The sequence below is a fragment of the Pongo pygmaeus genome, chromosome 8 (genome assembly GCF_028885625.2).
Source record: "Pongo pygmaeus isolate AG05252 chromosome 8, NHGRI_mPonPyg2-v2.0_pri, whole genome shotgun sequence".
Lineage (NCBI taxonomy): Eukaryota > Metazoa > Chordata > Mammalia > Primates > Hominidae > Pongo > Pongo pygmaeus.
Genome location: NC_072381.2, coordinates 122663239 through 122687208, shown reverse-complemented (window position 1 = coordinate 122687208; position 23970 = coordinate 122663239). Strand labels below are relative to the sequence as shown.

Sequence of the window (23970 nt, the reverse complement as noted above, 5' to 3'; positions counted from 1 at the left end):
ATAGTAGTCTAGTTCTAACTTAGTCACTTCTAAATTGAACCAAATGTTACTTGAGTTACCTTACACTCAAGGGTGTTTGTGGGGGCTGTCGGGGGAGGGAGAGAAGAGGGAATTAGAGGAAAAAGGGAGGGAGGAGAGAACGAAAATGAACAAGAACAAATGTGTGTCTCTTTGTGTTTAGCCTAATGCTAATGGAGTTAGTTGGGATCATCAATTATGGTTGTGATTTTTAAAGGTGATGGATGGTAAAATAGGAAATTTAGCCCTCGATCTTCAACAGCCTTCTTGCTGCCTCTAATTGGGATGGACAGTAAGCTGGTAGTCCCTCACCTGGCAGTAAATTGTATCCTTTAACCATAAACAAATTGATCTGACATCTGGTATTTACCAAAATAACCAGAGTTGCTCATTCAGAAAATGTAACCAAAGTTACATTTCTAACATATTTTCTGCCAAGTATGTTGTACATAGAAGTTCACCTTGCAAACAGCTCAGTAACTTATTTAATGTAAAAAGTTGTTCTAGTTTTAGAAATCTTGACCTCTCAATTGTAATTGAAAATTTGGAAATAATTCTCTTATACTTTAATCATAATGGCCCCAGTTCCTGATATTCAGAATTCAATTGCCAAGTGCCAAAAGCAAGCCAAACAAAGGTGATTTGTACACTGGTCCCTCAAAAATGATGATTTTTTGGCCAGGTGCAGTGGCTCATATCTGTAATCCCAGCACTTTGGGAGGCTGAGGTGGGTGGATTACTTGAGGCCAGTTCAAGACCAGCCTGGCCAACATGGTGAAACCCTGTCTTTACTAAAAATAAAAAAAATTAGCCAGGCGTGGTGGCACGCACCTGTAATCCCAGCTACTCTGATGGCTGAGGTAAGAGAATTATTTGAACCTGGGAGGCGGAGGTTGCACTGAGCCAAGATCCTGCCACTGCACTCCAGCCTAGATGACAGAGCAAGACTGTCTCAAAAAAAGAAGAAAAAAATGATGATTTTTAGTTTCTGCCTTAGTCCATTTGGACTGCTATAATAAAAATAACAAACTGAGTGGCTCGTAAACAACAGAAATGTATTCCTCACAGTTTGAGAGGCTGGGAAGTCCAAGATCAGGGCACCAGCAGATTCACTGTTGGCTGGCTTCTTGATTCATAGCTGGCTGTCTTTTCCCTATGTCCTCACATGGCAGAAGGGACAAGGGTGTTCTCTCAGGCTTCTTTTATAAGGGTACTAATAAAAGAGGGCTCCACCCTCATGACCTAATCATCTCCCAAAGACCCCATCTCCTAATACAATCATGTTAGGGGGTTGGGATTTCAACATATAAATTGGTAGACGGTTGGGGATGGGGGAACACATATATTCAATTCATAGCAATCGCCTTTGGAAGATCTGTAGCATGTAGAGTTTTGGTTCCTTCAACCAAAGGAGCTTTTTTATATTCTCATGAGCAGAAGGACTAAATTTTATAAACTTAAGAGGCTTTGTGACAGAAATGTTTGGATGCTACATTATAGAATGGCTTTTGAAGACCATTTTAAAATTTGGATAATCCGAGAATATTCAGAGTATTTGATTGGCATTAACAAATATTTCTACTTTCAGACATGTTTTCCAAAACTTCCATTTATATAAGCAAATTTTTAAAGAGTCTCTGTACTTATTAGTCTAATTCTACTCCTGCTTATTTAGGATGTTTATCCAGCCAGAGGACCATGAAACAAAAATATTGCATTTTTCTGGAATAATAGGAATTAGGAAGCCAGAACAAACCCTAAGTGGTGGCAGCTTTTTAAAATGAGGGAAAAGCAGGCCAAGTTTTTTTAACCTGTGAGAAAACAGGTGAAATTAGAGAACTGGCCTGGTACTGAAGAGAGACCTGGAGGAGGAGAGGGTAAAGGTGTTGATTTGACAGAAACATGGTGGAGTTTCTCATATAACCTGTGCTAACATATAGGTTCCCTGGCCAGTCTACAAAAACCCGTGTAATAGCTGAAAGAAGTGATGGTTCTGTTATTTTAAAAATGTAGGCAACAAGATCACACAAGTGCGATAGTAATTGAATAAAACAGGATTCCTGCACTGAGTAAGAAATATCTTCCTCAAGGTTCTATAAAACCTGCAAAAGATCACACCAGCAATGGATCCAAACCAAGAAGAAATCTCTGAATTCCAGATAAAGAATTCAGGGGGTTGATTATTAAGCTATTCAAGGAGATACCAAAGAAAGGTGAAAATCAACCAAAAGAAATTCTTCCTCAAGGTTCCCCCTCTTCTACAGCCAGATGCCCTTTGTTTGCCATCTTTTATCACCATGCCTCTCAAAAAAGAACCCTCCTGCAGGAAGCTTTCTTGTCACAGCTCCTAAGATTCTTTCCCTCATCTTGCCTTTAGATAACCTGTTGGCTTCGTGCCTAGCTAATGATCTTTTTGCAAAGAATTTCCCAGGTATTCTTTGAACTTCTTGTATTTGGGTGCCTAAATCTCTAGCAAGGCCAGGGAAGTTTTCCTCAATTATTCCCTCAAATCAGTTTTCCAGACTTTTAGATTTCTCTTCTTCCTCAGGAACACTAGTTATTTGTAGGTTTTTCCATTCAACATAATCCCAAATTTCTTAGAAGCTTTATTTATTTTGTTTTATTCTTTTTTCTTTGTCTTTTTCTGATTGGATTAATTCAAAAGCCTTGTCTTCCAGCTCTGAAGTTCTTTCTTCTACTTATTGTAGTCTGTTGTTGAAACTTTCCACTGCATTTTGTATTTATCTAAGTGTGTCTTTCATTTCCAGAAATTGTGGTTGCTTTTTCTTTATGATATCTATTTCTCTGGAGAATTTTTCATCCATATCCTATTTTTTTTCTAATTTCTTTTAGTTGATTTTCACCTTTCTTTGGTATTCCTTGAATAGCTTAATAATCAACCTCCTGAATTCTTTATCTGGCAATTCAGAGATTTCTTCTTGGTTTGGATCTATTGCTGGTGTGATCTTTTGGGGGTGTTAAAGAACCCTCTTTTGTCATATCACCAGAATTACTTTTCTGGTTCCATCTCATTTGGGTAGACTAATTGAAAGGTCCGAAACTCAAGGCCTGCTGTTCAGATTCTCTTGTCCAATGGGGTGATCCTTTGATTTGGCACTCTCCCCCTTCCCCGAGGGATGGGGCTTCCTGAAGCTGGACTGCAGTGATTGTTACTGCTCTTCTGGGTCTAGCCACCCGGTGGGGCTACCAGGCTCCAGGCTAGTGCTCAGGGATGTCTGCAAAGAATCCTGTGATGTGATCCATCTTTAGGTCTCCCAGCCATGGATACCAGCACCTGCTCTGGGAGAGGTGGCAGGGAAGTAAAGTAGACTCTGTAAGAGTCCTTGGTTGTAGATATGTTTAGTGTGCTAGCTTTCTTGAATGCTGGTTATACTAGAAATGAAGTTGTCACTTGGACACCCTCAGGACCTCTGGTTAGCCAGGATGTTGCAGGCAGTGGAATTAGGTGTTGTCTTCCCCTTCCTGGGATCAGGGTTATTCTGTCCTGAGTTGCTGTAATGGCCTGAGTTGGTTGGCCTCCAGCCAGGAAGTGGCACTTTCAGGAGAGCACAGCTTTGGTACTAGTAGGGGGCTCTAAGCCTTGTCCTAAGATGGCCAGGGTAAGTATTTTAGTTTCTCAGATGATAGGTGGGGCCATAAAGCTCCCAAGAGTTTCTGTGTTTGTGTGGCTACCAGGGCGGGTGGGGAAATACCGTCTGGTGGGTTTGGTTTAGTTGGGTCTGGGCTCAGACTCTCCTTGGGTGGGGCTTGCCACAGCCGCTGTAGGGGGCAGGTGGTGGTTCTCAGGCCAATGAGATTATGTTCCAGAGGGGATCTTTGCTGCCTCTACTGTGTTATATAGTTTGCCAGGGAAGTGGCAGATAGCCAGTAGTGAGAGGCTTCACCCAGTTCTCAGGCAGTTGGCGAAGCCAGTCTCACTCCTGCAATGCCCTGCTCAAACCTTGCCACAGGCCGTGAGCTACCCTGCTACGGCTTTTGGACCTCATCCCTCCCCATCTGCCCACTGGATCGGTGGGAGCTCCTGTGTTCTGCCCTCGCTTACTCGCTTGTATCCACAGCAGCTCCTGCTCATCCTCCAGACTCTAAGAAAATTTGTGCCCAGTTGAAACCACTACCAATTTCAGTTGAGAGCTTCTTTTGCCCCACGACCCCTCCCCAGTTCATCTAGCTGCCTTCCCTGAGGGCCCCTGTGAGATGTAGTCACGGATGGCTTCCTGGGGCTCAAGCTGGAGACTGGGAGTGCTTTCAAGGCACTTCCCACTGCTACTTGTACTTTTATATTTCTCATGACTCCCTAAACCCATTTCAGCCCTAGGGAAGGTTAAATCCTTCTCCTGTCATCTGGATTTTCAGATTCCCCAGTAGGGATGTGTGTTCCGAGGTAGGTTTTCCCCCCTCACACTTTGAGAACTCATAGTTTTTCACCTGCTTTGAGGAATTTGCAGTGGCGTGCCCATGTCTTTCAAAGGATCTGTGAACTCTTTTGGTTTTCCCAGTACATTCCCGCGGTGATTCTTGAAGCAAAAGACCACAGTGTGAGTCTCTTCACGCTGTTTTGTCCATGCATATGGGAGCTACATGTTAGCCCTGTCTCCTGTCCACCATCTTCCAACTAGTGCATTTCTTTCCATTGCTTTACTTCCTTAGTAGCTTTACTAAAGGTTTTGTTAAAAACATGGTTCTTAAGTCAACATTAGTGATTTTTCTAAGTGGAAAATAATTACCACTATTTCTACTTAGAAGTCAGAGAGTTACAGAATAATACACTGATATTTCTGAATATCATGGACATCTTTTTTTTTTTTTAATTGTAATAGAGTGAGAATTCTGTTAGAATAGGTATTGGTTTACAGTATGGGCCAGAAGGACTGTGAATGGTTATCTCCATTTAAAGCCTGCTGTAAAAGTTCAGTGTTAGGCTGGGCGTCATGGCTCACATCTCTAATCCCAGAACTTGAGAGGCCAAGAAAGGCGGATCGCTTGAGCCCAGAAATTTGAAACCAGCCTGGGCAACATAGGGAGACCCTATCTCTACAAAAACTACAAAAAAATTAGCCAGGCATGGTGGCATATGCCTGCGTTCCCAGCTACTCAGGAGGCTGAGGTGAACGGATGACTTGAGCCCAGGAGGCAGAGCTTGCAGTGAGCCAAGATTATACCACTACACTCCAGCCTGGGCAATAGAGCAAGACTTTGTCACACACACGCACAAAAAAAATCAATTTTATACTGGTATCATGTACATACATGTGCTGATTATTGTGTCTTATGTCACATTTCTCTCTTCCCTGCCCCACAACTCTACAAAAAAAGCTAGAACTAGTTCTCATTATGTCTTTTTCAGAAAACCAGTTGATGGAAGAATATTCAAAATATACCTGTCGCAATAATTTAGGATCTTCACTTAGTGATATTTTTACTTTTGGATTTGGGAGTTTTACTCAGTGTTAGAACCTTGTGTAGGAAAGAACAGTTTGTAAAATAAATGACTTATATTGATGTTATTTAAATATGACTTGTTCTTTTGTATTACATAAAATTATGTCCATGTTAGGAAGGGATTAAAAAATCAGTATTTTTCCCCCAGGAGAAAATGTGTCTCAGCTGGGTCTACAAAGGGCTAAAAGGATGTCAGAGTGTGAGAGCTCTTAAAGACTATACTGATGTTGTTAGTAAATTGCTGTTTACAAGAGAGATGCACATACAGCTAGAATTTTTTTAACCTGTGACTGACATTGGTGAAGTTAAATGCAGGCTGTCTACAATCTTGTAGGTATTGACCCCTGTGATTCAGCTCATGTAATTGGTGTTAGCATGTGTCAGCAATTATTTTTCTTTTTTTTTTTTCTTTTTGAAATGGGGTGTCACTCTGTTACCTAGGCTGGCCTCGAACTCTTGGGCTCAAGCATTCTTCCCACCTCAGCCTCCCAAGCAGCTGGGACTATAGGCATGTGCCACCATGCCTGGCTTGTCGGCAATTGTTGACAATTGATAAAAACTGTTTTATGTCGTAGAAACACTATTTCTCTTCCCACAGAAATCTACTTTTTGATTTCAACAAAATTCAAGCCTGTTGATACACGATAAACCACAGAAAGTACAACCTACCTTTATAATATATTTGTAATATATATATAGCACTTTGAGCTTAATGAGATATTGAATATAATATAAGTGTGTCTTTAGCACAGTGCCTGGTAAGCTAGAACCTGTTAAACAGAAACAGATACTCACTAAAGTTAAGCCAAAAAAAGGTACTTATTCTAAGGATATTAGGTTGTTTCCTGGACCCCAAGGGCAGGCAGGCATCAGGGCCACTATTCATGGTTGTGTGGGTTAGCCTCTGCACAACTTTAAGCAGAAGTACAACCAGGCCTTAGAAACAATCTAGAATGAGAAACTAAACCACTGTTAGGCTAGTTCCTCTGTTTCCTCTCTGCTCCTGGCTGTTTGTGTGCTTTATTCTTCATTCTGGAGACTGGCACTCTCCATTTCCCAGTCCATGAATACACACACAAGACAGCTCAGCTACAGTATGTTTATTCGATTCAAGGAAGCTCCGAGTCTGAATTCCAAACATCCAGGAAGGAAGTCTGGTCCTGCTTGGGTCTGGTGTGTACCCCTGGACTACCTAATGAGGCAGGGCAGTGGAACCATGTTATATAAGCCTGGCTGTTCCTACTATTGCCATATATGGGATTAGAGGGTTGCAGAAATAGTCCCAAAGCTGGGAAGGGCTTGGCAAACATCGGTGTATATTTTACTTGAGCATACAGTAAATATTTAATAAGCATTGTTAATTTTATTTCTTCTTTTTCTTACAAAGTGTTAGTCATGCCACAAAGTACAGGTTTCAAGAACATGTTTTAGCAAATAGATATAAATAGGTCTTGTAAATTCCATATATATTTATTGCAAGATAACATAGGACCTTTTATTAGATAATCAGAATATGTAGGATTTTATGATATGTTACATGAAATGCTGCTGCTTTTTCTTAGTGAAACATGTTTTAACTAGGGTAGGAGTTTTCTATTAAATCTCACTTGATATAATCAGGATGGTTTTAATTTCTTTTTTCTTTCTTTTTCTTTTTTTTTTTTTTTTTTTGAGATGCGGTTTCACTCTGTTGTCCAGGCTGGAGTACAGTAGTAGGAGTATAGTGGTGTGATCATAGCTCACTGCAGCCTCAAACTCCTCCTGGACTCAAGCTATCCTTTCACCTCAGCCTCCCAAGTAGCTGGGACTATAGGCACATGCCACCACACCCAACTCAATTTTTTTTGTGTGGAGACAAGGCCTTGCTATATTGGCCAGGCTGGTCTCAAACCACCCCTCCGACCTCAGCTTCCTAAAGCTCTGACATTAAACCGTGAGCAGCCTTAACTTCCTGATGTGCCTCTGTCTCTTTGCTCTAACAATGCTACTGTAACCCAGAATGATAGCCTCTCTCAAGTCATCCCACACATCCCACTGCAACTCCTAGACTGTTTGTTCAAATTCTTCTCATGCTTTAAGACATAACCTAAATGCCATACCCTTATAGGAAGGCTTCTCCAGACCACTCACCCAGAGGCAGTGTTTGCCTCTTCTGAATTCCCATTGTACCTTATCCATACATGTCTTGTGGCACAATAAGCTTCAGTCTTAGAGTATAGCTTACTTTCTAAAATCTTGGTAACCAATATTTAGATATTGGTCTCAAAAGATAGGGTCTTTGTGATCTGAACAGCCTCAGGACCTTGGAGTTTATATGGGTTACATCACCACAGATTTGGACTTGCAGGGTTTGGCCTGAAACTTCCAGACAAATTCCATGGATGTAACCAGATGATTATTCAAAGGGGAGAAGTGCCATGACCCCATTTATTACCTCCCTTATCACAGAAGTCGTGACTGAGGGACCAGGTTTTCCTTGTTTTCTGAAAGAAACACAGAAAGCAAACTTTTACCACCTATAAAGATTTTGAGTGAGAAGTTCTATAGATATTAACTTTTCCTTAATTGTAGCTTATCTTTTGGAATGGAGGAGCACCCAGATTTTTATAGAACTTAAAAACAGCCAATTGGCTGCCCGTAAGAAAGGAAAAGCTATTACTGATAATTTTTGGAATTGACCAAGGGTTTCTTCCATAATCTGTATTTGCATTTATATCACAGATATTTTCTCTCTATGTTAACCCCCTTTGCTCTTTTTAAATAAAGATATTCTGATCAGCAGTTTAAAGGACAGTATTATATTGTTCCGTGTTCATTTTTTCTTCCCTCTGTTTTTATTTGGATAAATGGCTGTAAGAAATAGAATTTTTTCTTCCTGCTATTCCTTTTCCCCCTTCCTTTCATTTATATCTAAATATGATATGTCTTTAATGTCCTGCATAGAGGAAACTTTTTGATGGGATGAAAATTACAACTTTGTGAAAAAGTAGATATCTACTATGATCGGTGTAATTTCTACTCTTTGGAAATAATTATTTCTAGTGGGTTTGAATGGGTTGTTTTTCCCCTTATTAAATGTTGACATTTAAGTCACCATCTTTGTCTCTTCTAATAAAACAGGTTTTTTAAAATCAAATAATTATAAAATTGTTTTAGTTTTGGAATCTTGAACCTATAAAAATAATCTTTAAGTAATATAACACAGTCTGAAAATTCTAATGTCTCGAATTGATGTCCATTTTATAATATGTTTGCCTTGTTTCCACAGCTGGATTAATTTATTCACAGAAGACTGGTTTTTTAAGAAATTTCCTTTTGCAGTCCCATTTTTTACTAGTAGTGCTAAGTTGTACTAATAACAGTAATAATAAGTACTGAGCCTTTTCATAGCCTCCCCATCTGAGATAGATAGATATTCCGTTTCATAAATGAAGTTCAGAGAGGTTAACATTTACCTAAAGTCATAGGTAAGCATTCTTGTAGACATCATGATATTTTACCCTGAATATTTCAGTTTGAAACTTCTGAAAATAAGAATATTTTACATACCCACAAGACAAAAAAACTAATAATTCCCTAATTTCACCTCATTGTCAGCCATTTTTAAATGTCCTATAAATGTTTTTGTACTTAAAAAAAAAAAAAAAAAAACTAGGATCTGATCAGGATTCATATGTTATCGGCTGGGCGCAGTGGCTCACAGCTGTTGTCCCAGCACATTGGGAAGCTAAGGTGGGTGGATCACTCGAGGTCAGCACTTCGAGACCAGCCTGGCCAACATGGTGAAACCCCGTCTCTACTAAAAATACAAAAAGTAGCCAAGCGTGGTGGTGCATGCCTGTAACCCCAGCTACTTGGGAGGCTGAGGTGGGAGAATCACTTGAACTTGGGAGGCGGAGGTTGCAGTGAGCCAAGATCATGCCACTGCACTCCAGCCTGGGAATGAGACTCGTCTTAAAAAAAAAAAAAAAAAAAAAAATTACCTGGAATTATTATATCTGTCTTGTGTTTTTTAAAATCTAAAATACATAATCCCTTTACCTTTTGGGAGGGGTGGAGTGTACTAATTGTTCTTATCTGATCATTCCTTCTGCATTTGTTAAGTGTCTTATTTTTAGCAGGAGTGGAGGTAAAGTAAAACTTCTTTCAACTGGGTGCTAAATAATATGCGATGAATGAATAGATTCATTTGCTAGCTAATCACGAAAGCAGTACTTATATATAAATTCTACAATTAAAGTCTAGTCAGCCCTCTGTATCCATGGATTTGTATCCCCAAATTCAATCAACTGTGGATTGAAACCCAACCGTGGACGGTGAGGGATCAGATTTTCTTTGTTTTCTGAAAGAGAACTAAAACTATTAAATTTGTAGATGGTGGCAAACTTTCACCATTTGTAAAGATTTTGAGTGAAAACGTCTATAGATGTTAATGTTAATTCCTTAATTGTAGGTTATCTTTTAGAATAGGGAAGCCCCCAGATTTACATCTCGGGATTCAGCCAACTACGGACTGAAACCCAGCTGTGGATTAGGACTGTGAGGACTGTGATGGATACAGAGGGCTGATTGTACTGCCTCGTTTTGTATAAGGCCTCATTATATTCCTCATTGCGTATGTATCTGAGCATACACCGATTTTGGTATCCTCGAGTGGGGTCCTGGAACCCTTGTGGATATGGAGGGCCGACTGCTAAAGCTATGTTTAAAGAAAAAAAACTTTCAAGAAAAAGGCTGTACAAGACAAAATGTAATGATGCCCAACTTTGCAGTAAACAATATGTAGTCACAATATCGTAAACATTATTTGCTGATTTTTAGTTTTAGAATCAATCAACCTTGTAGCTTCACTGTAGTTACAAAAGGAATATAATAGTTATCAACTTTGATAGTAGAGTTTAGAAGGTAGAAGTATAAGGAGGAGAGAAGGAGGGAAGAATATAAAGTTCTGATGTCAGATAGATATTGTCTGTAGTTGATAAATAAGAAATATAGGGGTATAATTGTATTGATGATAGTTATAAAGAAGTTATGTAGAAGAACTAAAAACAGTGCTGTAATTACTATAATTTGGGGGAAAGGTGAGTAGCCTCCTTGCCTGTAATAGTAGGAAGTCAACACATTGTCTAAAATTTGGTATATTGAGAAATGATGATATATGCATATTATCTAGAGAAAAAAGGTAACCCCCAAAACGACTAAAAACAAAGAGTTTAAAAGCAGTTGCTATAGTGTGGGGATGGGGTAAAGGGGACTTGAGGAGACAGGACTATTGCTCTTATGTTATTTTTCTATATTTGATTTTTTAACCACATGCAAATATTTGATAATTACAAGTTCTAACTCTTTTTAATAGTAATAAAAACTTGAGTTACATTTTTTTTCTTTCAGACACGCTGTTCTTGCTTCTTATATCTGGTTTAATTCTGTATCTACAGTCTAGTAATTCCAGTTATGTGTAGGTCAAAGTCAGTATGCATTTGATTGACATAAGTTGAATTTAAAAAACCATATAAATATTGCTTTTCTTCCTTATTAACTTAAGGATCATCTAAATTCATACCAAGTTGTCTTTTATTAAATTAGGTAAATTGGAAAACTAAAGGTTATCTGAATTAGTGATCTGCATATTTAAGCATCTTAGGACAAAAATTGGCATATTTAAGGTTTTGTTTTTGCTTTCCTTTTAGTAGCTTTATTTTGAGGTATAATTTAAACAATAAAATTTACTAAGGGTACAGTGTGGTAAATTTTGGTTAATTGTATACAATCGTGTAACCTCTACCTTCGTCAAAATAGAGAATAATTTTATCACCTCATCCATTACAGATGTTCCTCAACTTACATTGGGGTTACATCCAGATAAACCCATTGTTGTAAATTGAAAATAGTATGTTTTTTACTTAACAATATTTTCAACTTATGGGCTTATCCAGATATATCCCCCATAATAAATTGAGGAGCACACTGAAACTGTATTGCTTTCCCACATCGTAAAGTCAAAAAATCGTTAAGTCTAACCCTCATAAGTCAGGGACCACCTGCTACTTGTTTACAGTTCACCTCATCATTTGACCAGTTCTTGGCTTTTACAAATGATGCTCTGTGAATATTGGCATGCAAGTCTGTGTGTGGATGTGTTTTCATTTCTCTTAGGTAAATATCTAAAAGTAGGATTGCTGGGTCATATGGTGAGTGTATGTTTAACTTGAAAGCGCCAAACTGCTTTCCAAAGTAGCTGTACAATTTTATATTCCCACCAGCAATATAGGAGAGTTTTAGTTGCTTCACATCCTCAGCAACAGTTGGTATTGTCCACCTTCAATTTAGTCATTCTAGTAGGTATGCAGTTTCTCATGGTTTGAATTTGTATTTTCTTTTTTTTTTTTTTTTTTTTTTTTTAATTTATGAAGTATTTATTGATGATTCTTGGGTGTTTCTCGGAGAGGGGGATATGGGAGGGTCATAGGATAATAGTGGAGAGAAGGTCAGGAGATAAACACATGAACAAAGGTCTCTGGTTTTCCTAGGCAGAGGACCCTGCGGCCTTCTGCAGTGTTTGTGCCCCTGGGTACTGGAGATTAGGGAGTGGTGATGACTCTTAAAGAGCATGCTGCCTTCAAGCATCTGTTTAACAAAGTACATCTTGCACCGCCCTTAATCCATTTAACCCTGAGTTGACACAGCACATATATGTTTCAGAGAGCATGGGGCTGGGGGAAAGGCCATAGATCAACAGCATCCCAAGGCAGAAGAATTTCTCCTAGTCAGAACAAAATGGAATCTCCTATGCCCACCCCTTTCTACACAGACACAGCAACAATCTGATCTCTCCTTCCTTTCCCCACACTTCCCCCCCCCTTCCTTTCAACAAAACCGCCATCGTCCTCATGGCCGGCTCCCGATGGTCGCTGTCTCTTCGGAGCTGTTGGGTACACCTCCCAGACAGGGCGGCCGGGCAGAGGCGCTCCTCGCTTCCCAGACGGGGCCGCCTGGGCAGAGGCGCTCCTCACTTCCCAGACGGGGCCGCCCGGGCAGAGGCGCTCCTCTCCTCCCAGACGGGGTGGCCGGGCAGAGGCGCTCCTCGCTTCCCAGACGGGGCCGCCCGGGCAGAGGCGCTCCTCGCTTCCCAGACGGGGCCGCCCGGGCAGAGGCGCTCCTCGCTTCCCAGACCGGGCCGCCCGGGCAGAGGCGCTCCTCACTTCCTCCCAGACCGGGTGGCAGCCGGGCAGAGGCGCTCCTCACCTCCCAGATGGGGCGGCCGGGCAGAGGCGCTCCTCACTTCCCAGAGGGGGCGGCCGGGCAGAGGCGCTCCTCACTTCCCAGATCGGGCGGCCGGGCAGAGGCGCTCCTCACTTCCCAGATGGGGCGGCCGGGCAGAGACGCTCCTCACTTCCTCCCAGACGGGGTGGCGGCCGGGCAGAGGCGCTCCTCACCTCCCAGACAGGGCGGCCGGGCAGAGGCGCTCCTCACTTCCCAGACTGGGCGGCTGGGCAGAGGCGCTCCTCACCTCCTAGACGGGGTGGCCAGGCAGAGGCGCTCCTCACTTCCCAGACGGTGTGGCGGCTGGGCAGAGGCGCTCCTCCCTTCCCAGATGGGGCAGCCAGGCAGAGGCGCTCCTCACTTCCTCCCAGACGGGGTGGCGGCCAGGCAGAGGCGCTCCTCACTTCCCAGAGGGGGCGGCCGGGCAGAGGTGCTCCTCACTTCCTCCCAGACGGGGTGGCGGCTGGGCAGAGGCACTCCTCACCTCCCAGACGGGGCGGCCGGGCAGAGGTGCTCCTCATCTCCCAGACGGGGCGGCCGGGCAGAGGTGCTCCTCACTTCCCCCCAGACGGGGTGACGGCCGGGCAGAGGCACTCCTCACCTCCCAGACGGGGCCGCCAGACAGAGGCGCTCCTCACTTCCCATACGGGGTGGCAGCCGGGCAGAGGCGCTCCTCACTTCCCAGATGGGGCAGCTGGGCAGAGGTGCTCCTCACTTCCTTCCAGACGGGGTGGCGGCCAGGCAGAGGCGCTCCTCACTTCCCAGACTGGGCGGCCGGGCAGAGGCGCTCCTCACTTCCCAGACTGGGCGGCCGGGCAGAGGCGCTCCTCACTTCCCAGACTGGGCGGCCGGGCAGAGGCGCTCCTCACTTCCCAGACTGGGCGGCCGGGCAGAGGCGCTCCTCACCTCCTAGACGGGGTGGCCAGGCAGAGGCGCTCCTCACTTCCCAGACGGTGTGGCGGCTGGGCAGAGGCGCTCCTCCCTTCCCAGATGGGGCAGCCAGGCAGAGGCGCTCCTCACTTCCCCCCAGACAGAGTGGCGGCCAGGCAGAGGCGCTCCTCACTTCCCAGAGGGGGCGGTCGGGCAGAGGTGCTCCTCACTTCCTCCCAGACGGGGTGGCAGCTGGGCAGAGGCACTCCTCACCTCCCAGACGGGGCGGCCGGGCAGAGGTGCTCCTCATCTCCCAGACGGGGCGGCCGGACAGAGGTGCTCCTCACTTCCCCCCAGACGGGGTGACGGCCGGGCAGAGGCACTCCTCACCTCCCAGACGGGGTGGCCGGACAGAGGCGCTCCTCACTTCCCATACGGGGTGGCAGCCGGGCAGAGGCGCTCCTCACTTCCCAGATGGGGCAGCCGGGCAGAGGCGCTCCTCACTTCCTCCCAGATGGGGTGGCGGCCGGGCAGAGGCGCTCCTCACTTCCCAGACGGGGCGGCCGGGCAGAGGTGCTCCTCACTTCCTCCCAGACGGGGTGGCGGCCGGGCAGAGGCGCTCCTCACCTCCCAGACGGGGTGGCCGGGCAGAGGCGCTCCTCCCTTCCCAGACGGAGTGGCCAGGCAGAGGCGCTCCTCTCCTCCCAGAGTGGGCGGCCAGGCAGAGGCGCTCCTCACTTCCCAGAGTGGGGGGCCGGGCAGAGGCGCTCCTCACTTCCCATAGGGGGTGGCAGCCAGGCAGAGGCGCTCCTCACTTCCCAGATGTGGCAGCTGGGCAGAGGTGCTCCTCACTTCCTCCCAGACGGGGTGGCGGCCAGGCAGAGGCGCTCCTCACCTCCCAGAAGGGGCGGCTGGGCAGAGGCGCTCCTTACTTCCCATATGGGGTGGCAGCCGGGCAGAGGTGCTCCTCACTTCCCAGACAGGGTGGCGGCCAGGCAGAGGCGCTCCTCACCTCCCAGATGGGGCAACCGGGCAGAGGCGCTCCTCACTTCCTCCCAGACGGGGTGGCGGCCAGGCAGAGGCGCTCCTCACCTCCCAGACGGGGCGGCCGGGCAGAGGTGCTCCTCATCTCCCAGACGGGGCAGCCGGGCAGAGGTGCTCCTCACTTCCTCCCAGACGGGGTGGCGGCCGGGCAGAGGCACTCCTCACCTCCCAGACGGGGCGGCCGGGCAGAGGCGCTCCTCACTTCCTCCCAGACGGGGTGGCGGCCGGGCAGAGGCGCTCCTCACCTCCCAGAAGGGGTGGCCAGGCAGAGGCGCTCCTCACCTCCCAGACGGGGCGGCTGGGCAGAGGTGCTCCTCATCTCCCAGACGGGGCAGCCGGGCAGAGGCGCTCCTCCCTTCCTCCCAGACGGGGTGGCAGCCGGGCAGAGGCGCTCCTCACATCCCAGACGATGGGCGGCCGGGCAGAGGCGCTCCTCACTTCCCAGATAGGGCGGCCGGGCAGAGGGGTTCCTCACATCCCAGACGATGGGCGGCCAGGCAGAGATGCTCCTCACTTTCTAGACGGGGTGGCAGCGGGGCAGAGGCTGTAATCTTAGCACTTTAAGAGGCCAAGGCAGGAGGCTGGTAGGTGGAGGTTGCAGCGAGCCAAGATCACACCACTGCACTCCAGCCTGAGCACCATTGAGCATTGAGTTAGCGAGACTCCGTCCGCAATCCCAGCACCTCGGGAGGCCGAGGCAGGCAGATCACTCGAGGCCAGGAGCTGGAGACCAGCCCGGTCAACACGGCGAAACCCCGTCTCCACCAAAAATACAAAAACCATTCAGGCGTGGCGGCGCGCGCCTGCAATCCCAGGCACTCAGCAGGCCGAGGCAGGAGAGTCACCGGAGCCCGAGGCAGGGAGGTTGCAGCGAGCCAGATCATGGCAGTACAGTCCAGCTTCGGTAACAGCGGGAGACCGAAGAAAGGGGAGAGGGAGAGGGAGAGGAGGGAGAGGGAGAGGGAGAGGGAGAGGGAGAGGGAGAGGGAGAGGGAGGAATTTGTATTTTCCTAATGGCTAATTGAACATCTTTTAATATGCTTGTTGGCCATTTGCATATCTTCTTTTGTGAAGTATCTGTTCAAATATTTTGCCCACTTTTTATTGGGCTTTTTCTTATTTAGTTGTAAGAGTTATATATTCATGGATCAAGGTCCTTTCTCAGATGAATGTTTTTCAAATACTTTCTCCTAATCTATGGCTTATCATTTCATTTTCTTAACTGTCTTTCAAAGAGCAAAAGTCATTAATTTTATGAAGTCCATTTTATAACTTTTTTCTTATATAGATTTATACTGTTTGTGTCCTGTTTAAGAAATCTTTGCCCAACTCAGTGTCATAAAGATGTTCTCCTGTATTTTCATCTATAAATTTAATAGTTTTAGTCCTTAAGTTTAGGTTCATTTTCCTTTTCTCATAAATTTTTACATAGTGTGTGGGTCAAGGTTCACTTTTTTCCCTATTCAGACATCTACTTGTCTCAGTATACCTTTTTCCCTATTAATTAATCTAGCACCTGTGTCAAACATAAATTGACCATATAAGTGTTGTTCTATTTGTGGACTATCATTCCATTATTTCACGTGTCTGTCATTAGACCAATACCACGCTGTCTTGATTTATCTAACATATAGCAAGCCTTGAAATCAGGTAGTGTAAGACCTCCAACCTTGTTATATTTAAGGAGTGTTTTAGCTGTTCTTGGTCCATTTCTTGAAGTCTTCTTTCATTTCCCTTAAAATTCTCATGATAATGCAGTATATTGTAATTTGCAGCATATAGGTGTTACACATCTTTCATTAAACTTAAATATTTTTAATACTATTGTAATAGATTTGGGGTTTTTAAATTTTTCTAATTATTTATAATTCCATATATTCTATAATTTATAACTTTAATTGTAATAATTTTCTGATATAGAGACACTCATTTGACTTTCGAATATTGACCTCATAGTCTGTGACTTAATTTCACTTAATAGCTCTAATAGTTGTTTTGTAGATTTCTTGGAATTTTCTATGTATAGGATCATAGTATCTACAAATAAAGACAGAGTTTTTTCCTCCCTTCCGATCTTTACACTTTCCTTTTTTTTCATTACACTGACATTAACTTCCAGTACAGTGTTGAAGTGGTAAGAGCAGAAATCCTTGCCTTGTTACTGAGCTGAGTTATAAAACAAAATCTTTCATCTTTGAGTTTTGTGTTACTTGTAGATTTTTGTAGATGTCTAATCAGGTTTAGGAAGTTCTCTTATACTTCTAGTTTGCTGAGGGCTTTTACCGTTAATGAATATTGGATTTTGTTAATTTTTTTGCAGTATTGAAATATGGCTTTCTCCATTGTTTTGTTAATACGATAAATTACATTGATTGATTCACTTGGTTATGATTATTATCTTTTTTTAATGTATTGCTGGGTTGAATTTCCTAAAATTTTGTATCTTTTTGAACATTAGAGAGATTAGTCTATACTTCTATTTTCTTGTTTTATGTTTGCCTTGTTTTATTTTTTTCTTTCAGAATTCACCGATGAAGCAACCTAGCTCCCAACTGGGAGGGAGTTTTTTGTGTGTTGGGAAGGAAGGCTTATAATTATGAATTTAATGTATATAATTGATATAACCATGTACACTTGAAAAGAATGTATTTTGCCATTGTTGAGTATAATGTTCTATAAGTGTCAGTTAAATCAAGGTTGATGATGTTGAGGTTGCCTGTGCCTCCACTTATTTTTTTCTAGTTATATTGGTTGCTGAGAGAGGGATGAAGAAACCAAGTTATACCTCTAGCAGCAGCTTTAGTAAAGTTACATTGCAAAGAGATATGCTTATAAGGATCGGAGGAATTTGTTACCATGTTTTATGGTCTACCACTGAGTTGATTTTACTGTTCTCTGTACTTTTGTATATATTGGAAATTTTCTGTAATAAAATCTTAAAAGCCAAACCCTCTCAGGTGATATTATATTCCAGGGAATGCATGTTGAAGCCACAGCATGCTTCACCATATACAGGAAAAATATTTAGGGTTTCTATTTATGTTTATTTTTTACATTGTCATTTTAAAAGTTCTATTTTGGCGTATGTTTTATAGTGCCAGGCATATCCAATAGTCGTAAATAATTTTAAAATATAGATGCATACATATGGGATAGAATTATAGATTATATATTATTTTACTATTCTGGTTTTAAAATAGGAGTTTTACCCTAGTGGAAAATCAGTTTTGTTCCAAAAGTTATGTATCATTGGATGGTCTTGAACCTTATCTTTAATTTTATATTAAAATAACAATGTTTTTGTGAAATACTCATTTTAAAATGCTTTGTTTTGCCAGGCTTTTAATTAAGAGGTGTTTTTATATTCTGAAACTTCTGAATCATGTCAGAACTTAATTAAGGTGATAATTTTCATTTCAGGGAATGCTGAAATTATAATCTAAAATTAGGTCAGTGGTATGCAGGCTTAAAAGGAAACAAAAACCAGCTTTTAACAAACAAGTAAAAGAAACAGTGTCTTATGTTCTGTTCCCTGTATATACTTGAAATTAAGAGTATTTACTAATAATCAGTAAAAACTGGGGAGAAAGTGAGGTAGTGTAATATTGGCCCTAATTATTGCTACTGAAAACCTTATCTTTTTTTTTTTTTTTTTTTTTTTTTTTTGCATCTGGAATGTTTACTTCAGGTGTCATTTGAATTAAGAAAAGCAAAGGGAAAGATATGATTTATAGATAGAAAATAAATTAAGAAACTAAATTACACTAATACCCTACACTAGCCTCAATTCACTTCCTAATCCTACCCCCTGAATCTCCATTCTACTTTTAAAAGCAGAGTAAATAACAAAAAAAAAAAAACACATTCCAAATGCAGGTGTTAATTTTTAAACTTTACAGTACTCAGACTTACACTGTTTAGATTTTGTACCCATTTGCTATCATTAGCTTCCTGCAATTAGAAAAACTACATTCTAAATTTCAGCTTTGGCAATCTGTATATTAAGAATATATTTATGTTCCTGGATTTGAGAGAATATGTTGTTAAGGGTTTTGTTAAAAGCCTTAATTGTGTACAGCACTTTACATTGTAAGGTGATTAATTGCTGTGTCATAAGGCAGGGATTGGACAAATGTCTTGGGAGATTTAAACACAAATTACGTGTTTTGGAAGGGCTTTGTGTTTTGTAAACCTTTAGGTAATTCAGAACTTGACCACATATCCCATTTCTTGAGCATAGTATGATTAAGATTTTCCTTAAAGTAACTTTACAAAATTTGTTAACACCCAAATTAAAGAGCAACTTCCAGTGAGGGTTCTTTTACCAGCCAATATCATTAGGTAGGAAAATTGAATTTCTGTCCAAGAGGGATTTATGTATTAAAGCAGTGCAGCCAGTGATATATTTGGATATTAGGGTATTTGGCAAACTCCCTCATGAGATATCCTTGAAGAATAGGACTTAAGAAATGTGGACTGGAGAATAATACAATTAGACTGATTTGTAATTGAGCGCCATAAACACTAATTGAATTCTTGTCAACAGCTGGGATGTAGCACACTGCCTGTTTTTTTTTTTTTTAAATCAGTTGTTTGAATGAGGACAAATAGCATGATGATGATGTTGTTAATTCACAGATGATGTTAATCTGGAATCCACATTCCTGAAAATTGGATGGCAGGTTTATTTAGAAAACAAAATGATCTTGATGGGTTAGAATAGGACATCTCATTAACAATGTAACTTTTTTTTTTTTAAATAAAGATGAGGTCTCACTATGTTGCCCAGGTTGGTCTTGAACTCCTGGGCTCAAATGGTCCTCCCCTCAGCCCTCCTCAGTAGCTGCGATTACAGGTGTGCACCACCATCCCCACCACATAACTCTTTTTTTTTTTTCTGAGGTGGAGTCTCGCTTTGTTGCCCGGGCTGTAGTGCAGTGGTGCGATCTCAGCTCACTCCAACCGCTGCCTCCCAGGTTCATGCCATTCTCCTGCCTCAGCCTCCCGAGTAGCTGGGACTACAGGCACTGCCACCACGCCTGGCTAATTTTTTGTATTTTTAGTAGAGACGGGGTTTCACTGTGTTAGCCAGGATGGTCTTAATCTCCTGACCTTCTGATCCTCCCACCTCAGCCTCCCAAGTGCTGGGATTACAGGCGTGAACCACCGCGCCCGGTCGATAACTCTTAATAAAGTATAAATGTAAACTCTTTTCCTTTGCCTCTTCCCAAAAAAGAAACTTGAAGAATACACTGGCCAGGTGTGATGGCTCACACCTTTAATCCTAGCACTTTGGGAGGCTGAGGTGGGCGGATCACTTGAGCCCAGGAGTTTGAGACCAGCCTGGGCAACAGTGGTGAAACCCGATCTCTACACAAAAAATACAAAAATTTGCCAGGCATAGTGGTGCACGCCTGTAGTCCCAGCTGCTTGGCAGGCTGAAGTGAGAGAATCACTTGCGCCTGGGAGGTGGAGGTTGCAGTGAGCCAGGATTGTGCCACTGCATTCCAGCCTAGGTGACAGAGTGAGACCCTGTCTCAAAAAAAAGATACACCATACGAAATGGAGTTTCCAAAGCACATATAATGAATGACATAGATCATTTTCATTATATTTGAAAAAAGCAAGATTCAGAATTATATTCATGATTATAATTGTATTGACTACTATGTCTCAGTTTTGAGACAAATCTCAATTTTGTGTTAAATATATATTAGAAAATATATAGAATAGTTCTAGATTGTATAATTAGGAATGGTTTTCTTTTTATTTTGCCTTTCTGTTTATTTCCCAATTTTCTACAATGAGCATGGAGCAAGGAGTAATAATAAAACACATTGAAGATAAAGTGTTTAATTTTTTTGATGATTTAAATGTATAGTCTAAGGATAGTTAATTTATATTGTTACAGTAAAGATTTTCTTCTTCCTTTATTTGTCTTTAATAATAGTCACGATGATAGAAAAGTCAGCATCAGCCATGGTGCTCTCTGCACATAACAGTCTGTTACTGTTTTCTTCCTCTATTACTAGGAATCCATTGAATCAGTTTTCATTTTTTTCCCCTTTATCAAAGGTTGAATTAATAAAAGGAAATTTACAAAGTGTTGGACTTACACTTCGTCTTGTCCAGTCAACTGATGGGTATGCTGGGCACGTTATCATTGAAACTGTGGCTCCAAACTCGCCTGCTGCAATTGCAGATCTTCAGCGGGGAGATCGACTTATCGCCATTGGAGGTAATTATGCTAATATGCATTATACTTTACCTTTACAGATAAACTACAAAGCAGGTGTGAGGTTTTTCCTCTCTTCCTTTTTCCTTATTTCTATAATATGCATATGTTACTTTTATAATGGAAATAAAGTAATAAACTTTATTATAAATAAAAATTCAAAGGAGGCCTTCAAAATACATTTAGAACATACATGCCATTTTAGTTCTAGTGTATAAATCTTTAAAATACTTTGTTTAGACCACTTTTATATAACTACTCTAATCCTTCCCTTCCCACCTTCTACTACTGTATTTACTTTTTCTTGAATGTGAAAGTAAGGGCAAATAAACAGTTAGGTTATCTTTCTGTACGACTACCACCATTGCTACTCTGAACCTAAAATTGGTAGTATTAGTACTACTGCCCCCATCACTTAGCACTAGATGATGAGCAGGAGAAGAACCAACATTCCTTTTCCAGGAGAGCACATCTGAACTGTCCTGGTGATCCTGTGTCATCTAAATGGCCAGCTATTTGTTAGAATGTTGTTGCTCAGAATTCAGCCCAAATCACTGGTGGAAAAATGTGTCACTTACATGCCTTCCTATGACTTGGATTGTTAACAGTAAAAACTCTCTGAAGATAGCAGATTATTTGCTTGTATATAAATGTCTAAGCAGTAGGACTCACTATGCACAGCAGTTGGGGGAAAGTCCAAACCTTTTCAACCTTTGTAGTACCTGTCCCATCTATTCTAGGCTTGTTGAGAGATTTCTTGAACATATGGTTGGTCACAGTTGATCTGAAAAGGGCAATATGACATTTTCTTTCACAGCTTAGACAATAAATAAGTTAGAACAGTTCCCAAATCACGGTGCAGTTGTCCTTGGTTACATGTCAAAGAAACTCTGCCTTTGATTCAAATCCATCTTGACAATAAAATAATGAAAATTATTTAGTTGCATACCTGGGAGCCCAATTAAGTTAATATTTTCACATGGGAATCTCTCTGATCATGGCATAAGCAGTGCTTCTCAGACTTTCCCATGTATGCCAGTCACCCAGACCTGATGTTAAAATGTGCATTCTGAATCAGGAGACCTGTAGTGGGGCCCAAGATTCTTCATTTCTCACAGACTCCTCCCAAATGATGATGCTCATGCATAAACACTTAGGGAGGCATAAAATAGACGTCATTCATTATATTAATATCATTTAATATTTTGGTTTTAGCTACAGGATAAAATTAATTTTTTTGGTCTTTTTTGGGGGTTGTGTTTCAATTACACAAGTAGTAAATACCTATTATCAAAAATAAATTAATTAACCTAAGCGATATAAATGTATACAGAGTGAAAAAACAAAAGTCATCCCTTGACATCTAACATTTGTTAATTACAATAACAATAGGCCGGGCTCAGTGGCTCATGCCTGTAATCCCAGCACTTTGGGAGGCCGAGGCGGGCGGATCACCTGAGGTCAGGAGTTCGAGACCAGCCTGGACAACATGGTGAAACCCGTCTCTACTGAAAATACAAAAATTAGCTGGGCGTGGTGGCAGGTGCCTGTAATCCCAGCTACTCAGGAGGCTGAGGCAGGAGAATTGCTTGAACCTGGGAGGCAGAGGTTGCAGTAAGCTAAGATCATACCATTGCACTCCAGCCTGGGCAACAAGAGTGAAACTCCATCTCAAATAATAACAATAATATTTATTAAGATGAAGGGCAGATACAATACACATTCATTGTTTAAAAAAAAAAAAAAACCTTGGAACATAACAGAAAAGCTTTTGTGTATCTCTTTTTTTGTTTTTTTGTTTTGTTTGTTTTTTTCTGTACATAAATATATGCCTTTCCCAATTTTTATTTAGGAAACAAAAATTTCTAAACTATGCATTTTTGTAATACTCTTTATTTCTTTTAGCGTGTTGTAAACTTTGCCCATGTCAACAGATATTTTTCAAAACATTTTTATATAGCTTTGATTCATTTATATGGGTATATAATTGGTGATAGTTGAAATAAGATTGGCAAAATAATATATTTGAAGCTCAAGATGGAATTCATTTTACTGTTTCCTCAGCTTTTGAGTGTGTTTGAAATATTCCAAAAGAAAAATCCAAACTTGAATGGTGTATTCCTGAGAGAGAGTTGCAATGGCCATCTCCACGAAACACCTGATGACTGAGGAATAGATGAGACGAGGGCAGATTTTTAGTCATAAAAAATGAGTTAAGATTGAGTTGAAGTTTTTGCCTACTGTAGGTCATTAGATGGACTAATTTTTCATTTATGCAAAATGAAGACACACTATGTCTCAGCAAAACTATAATTTTGCTGAGACATAGTGTGGTTAGAAGGACGTAGTAGAACTTAAGGCTAGATAAATAATGAAGCACCGTATCAGAAAGCTCTGAATTTCCATGTGATAAGTTTGTAGGCTAAAGGGGCAAAAGCTTTAGGAAAATTTTGTAGCAATATGTTTGGTGTTTAAAGTAGGGAAGGTTTGAGTGAGAGATTGCAGTTAAGGGCTGTTTATTACTAAAGTGAAGGCCAGTTATCAGGAGGATCTGAACAGGGAAGGAAAATGGGCTGAAATCACAAGTTTGAGTTGACAACTGAATGTTTCTAGGGAGTCAAATATCCCTAGGATTCAAATTGAGTTAACTGGGAGTGGCAAGTTGATTGATAGTAGTGAGGACAGAGAGACAGTCAAAGAAAGGTTTTAGCTCTGCTGAATATTTAGTCCCAAAGGAATGTCCAGGTGGTGATGTCCAGTAGTTGGGAATGTAGAACTAAAGTAAAGAAGAAGGGAAAGCAAAGAAAAAGTTGATAGTTTTTGAAACTACTGGAGTGGCTGTAATTTACCAGGGAGAGAGCAAAAAAGGGTGAGAGAACTAGTGGCAAACTTTGGTAACAGTTGCATGTAAGGTGCAGGTGGTATAGGTGGAGAAAAAGAAGCTAGAGGAGAGGTGATTAGAACCAATTGTGTAAAGTGTTGTGGAAACTAAGAAAAAGAAAAATTTTAAAGAAAAGGAAGAAAAAGTATAAGGATAATTGATAGAGCAAAGTCAGGAAGGAGATAGGAGGATTGGATCG

General features: G+C 41.9%; 1 protein-coding gene across 2 annotated transcripts in view; it reads left to right on the top strand.

The window, feature by feature from the left end:
• Window positions 1–23970, top strand: part of PDZD8 (PDZ domain containing 8) — a 105172-nt gene that overhangs the window by 74597 nt on the left and 6605 nt on the right. For both annotated transcript variants that reach the window (XM_054435922.2, XM_054435923.2), the window contains one exon: window positions 20731–20893. In XM_054435922.2, coding sequence (XP_054291897.1) covers window positions 20731–20893 — 163 coding nt within the window. The remainder of the gene's footprint in view (window positions 1–20730; window positions 20894–23970) is intronic.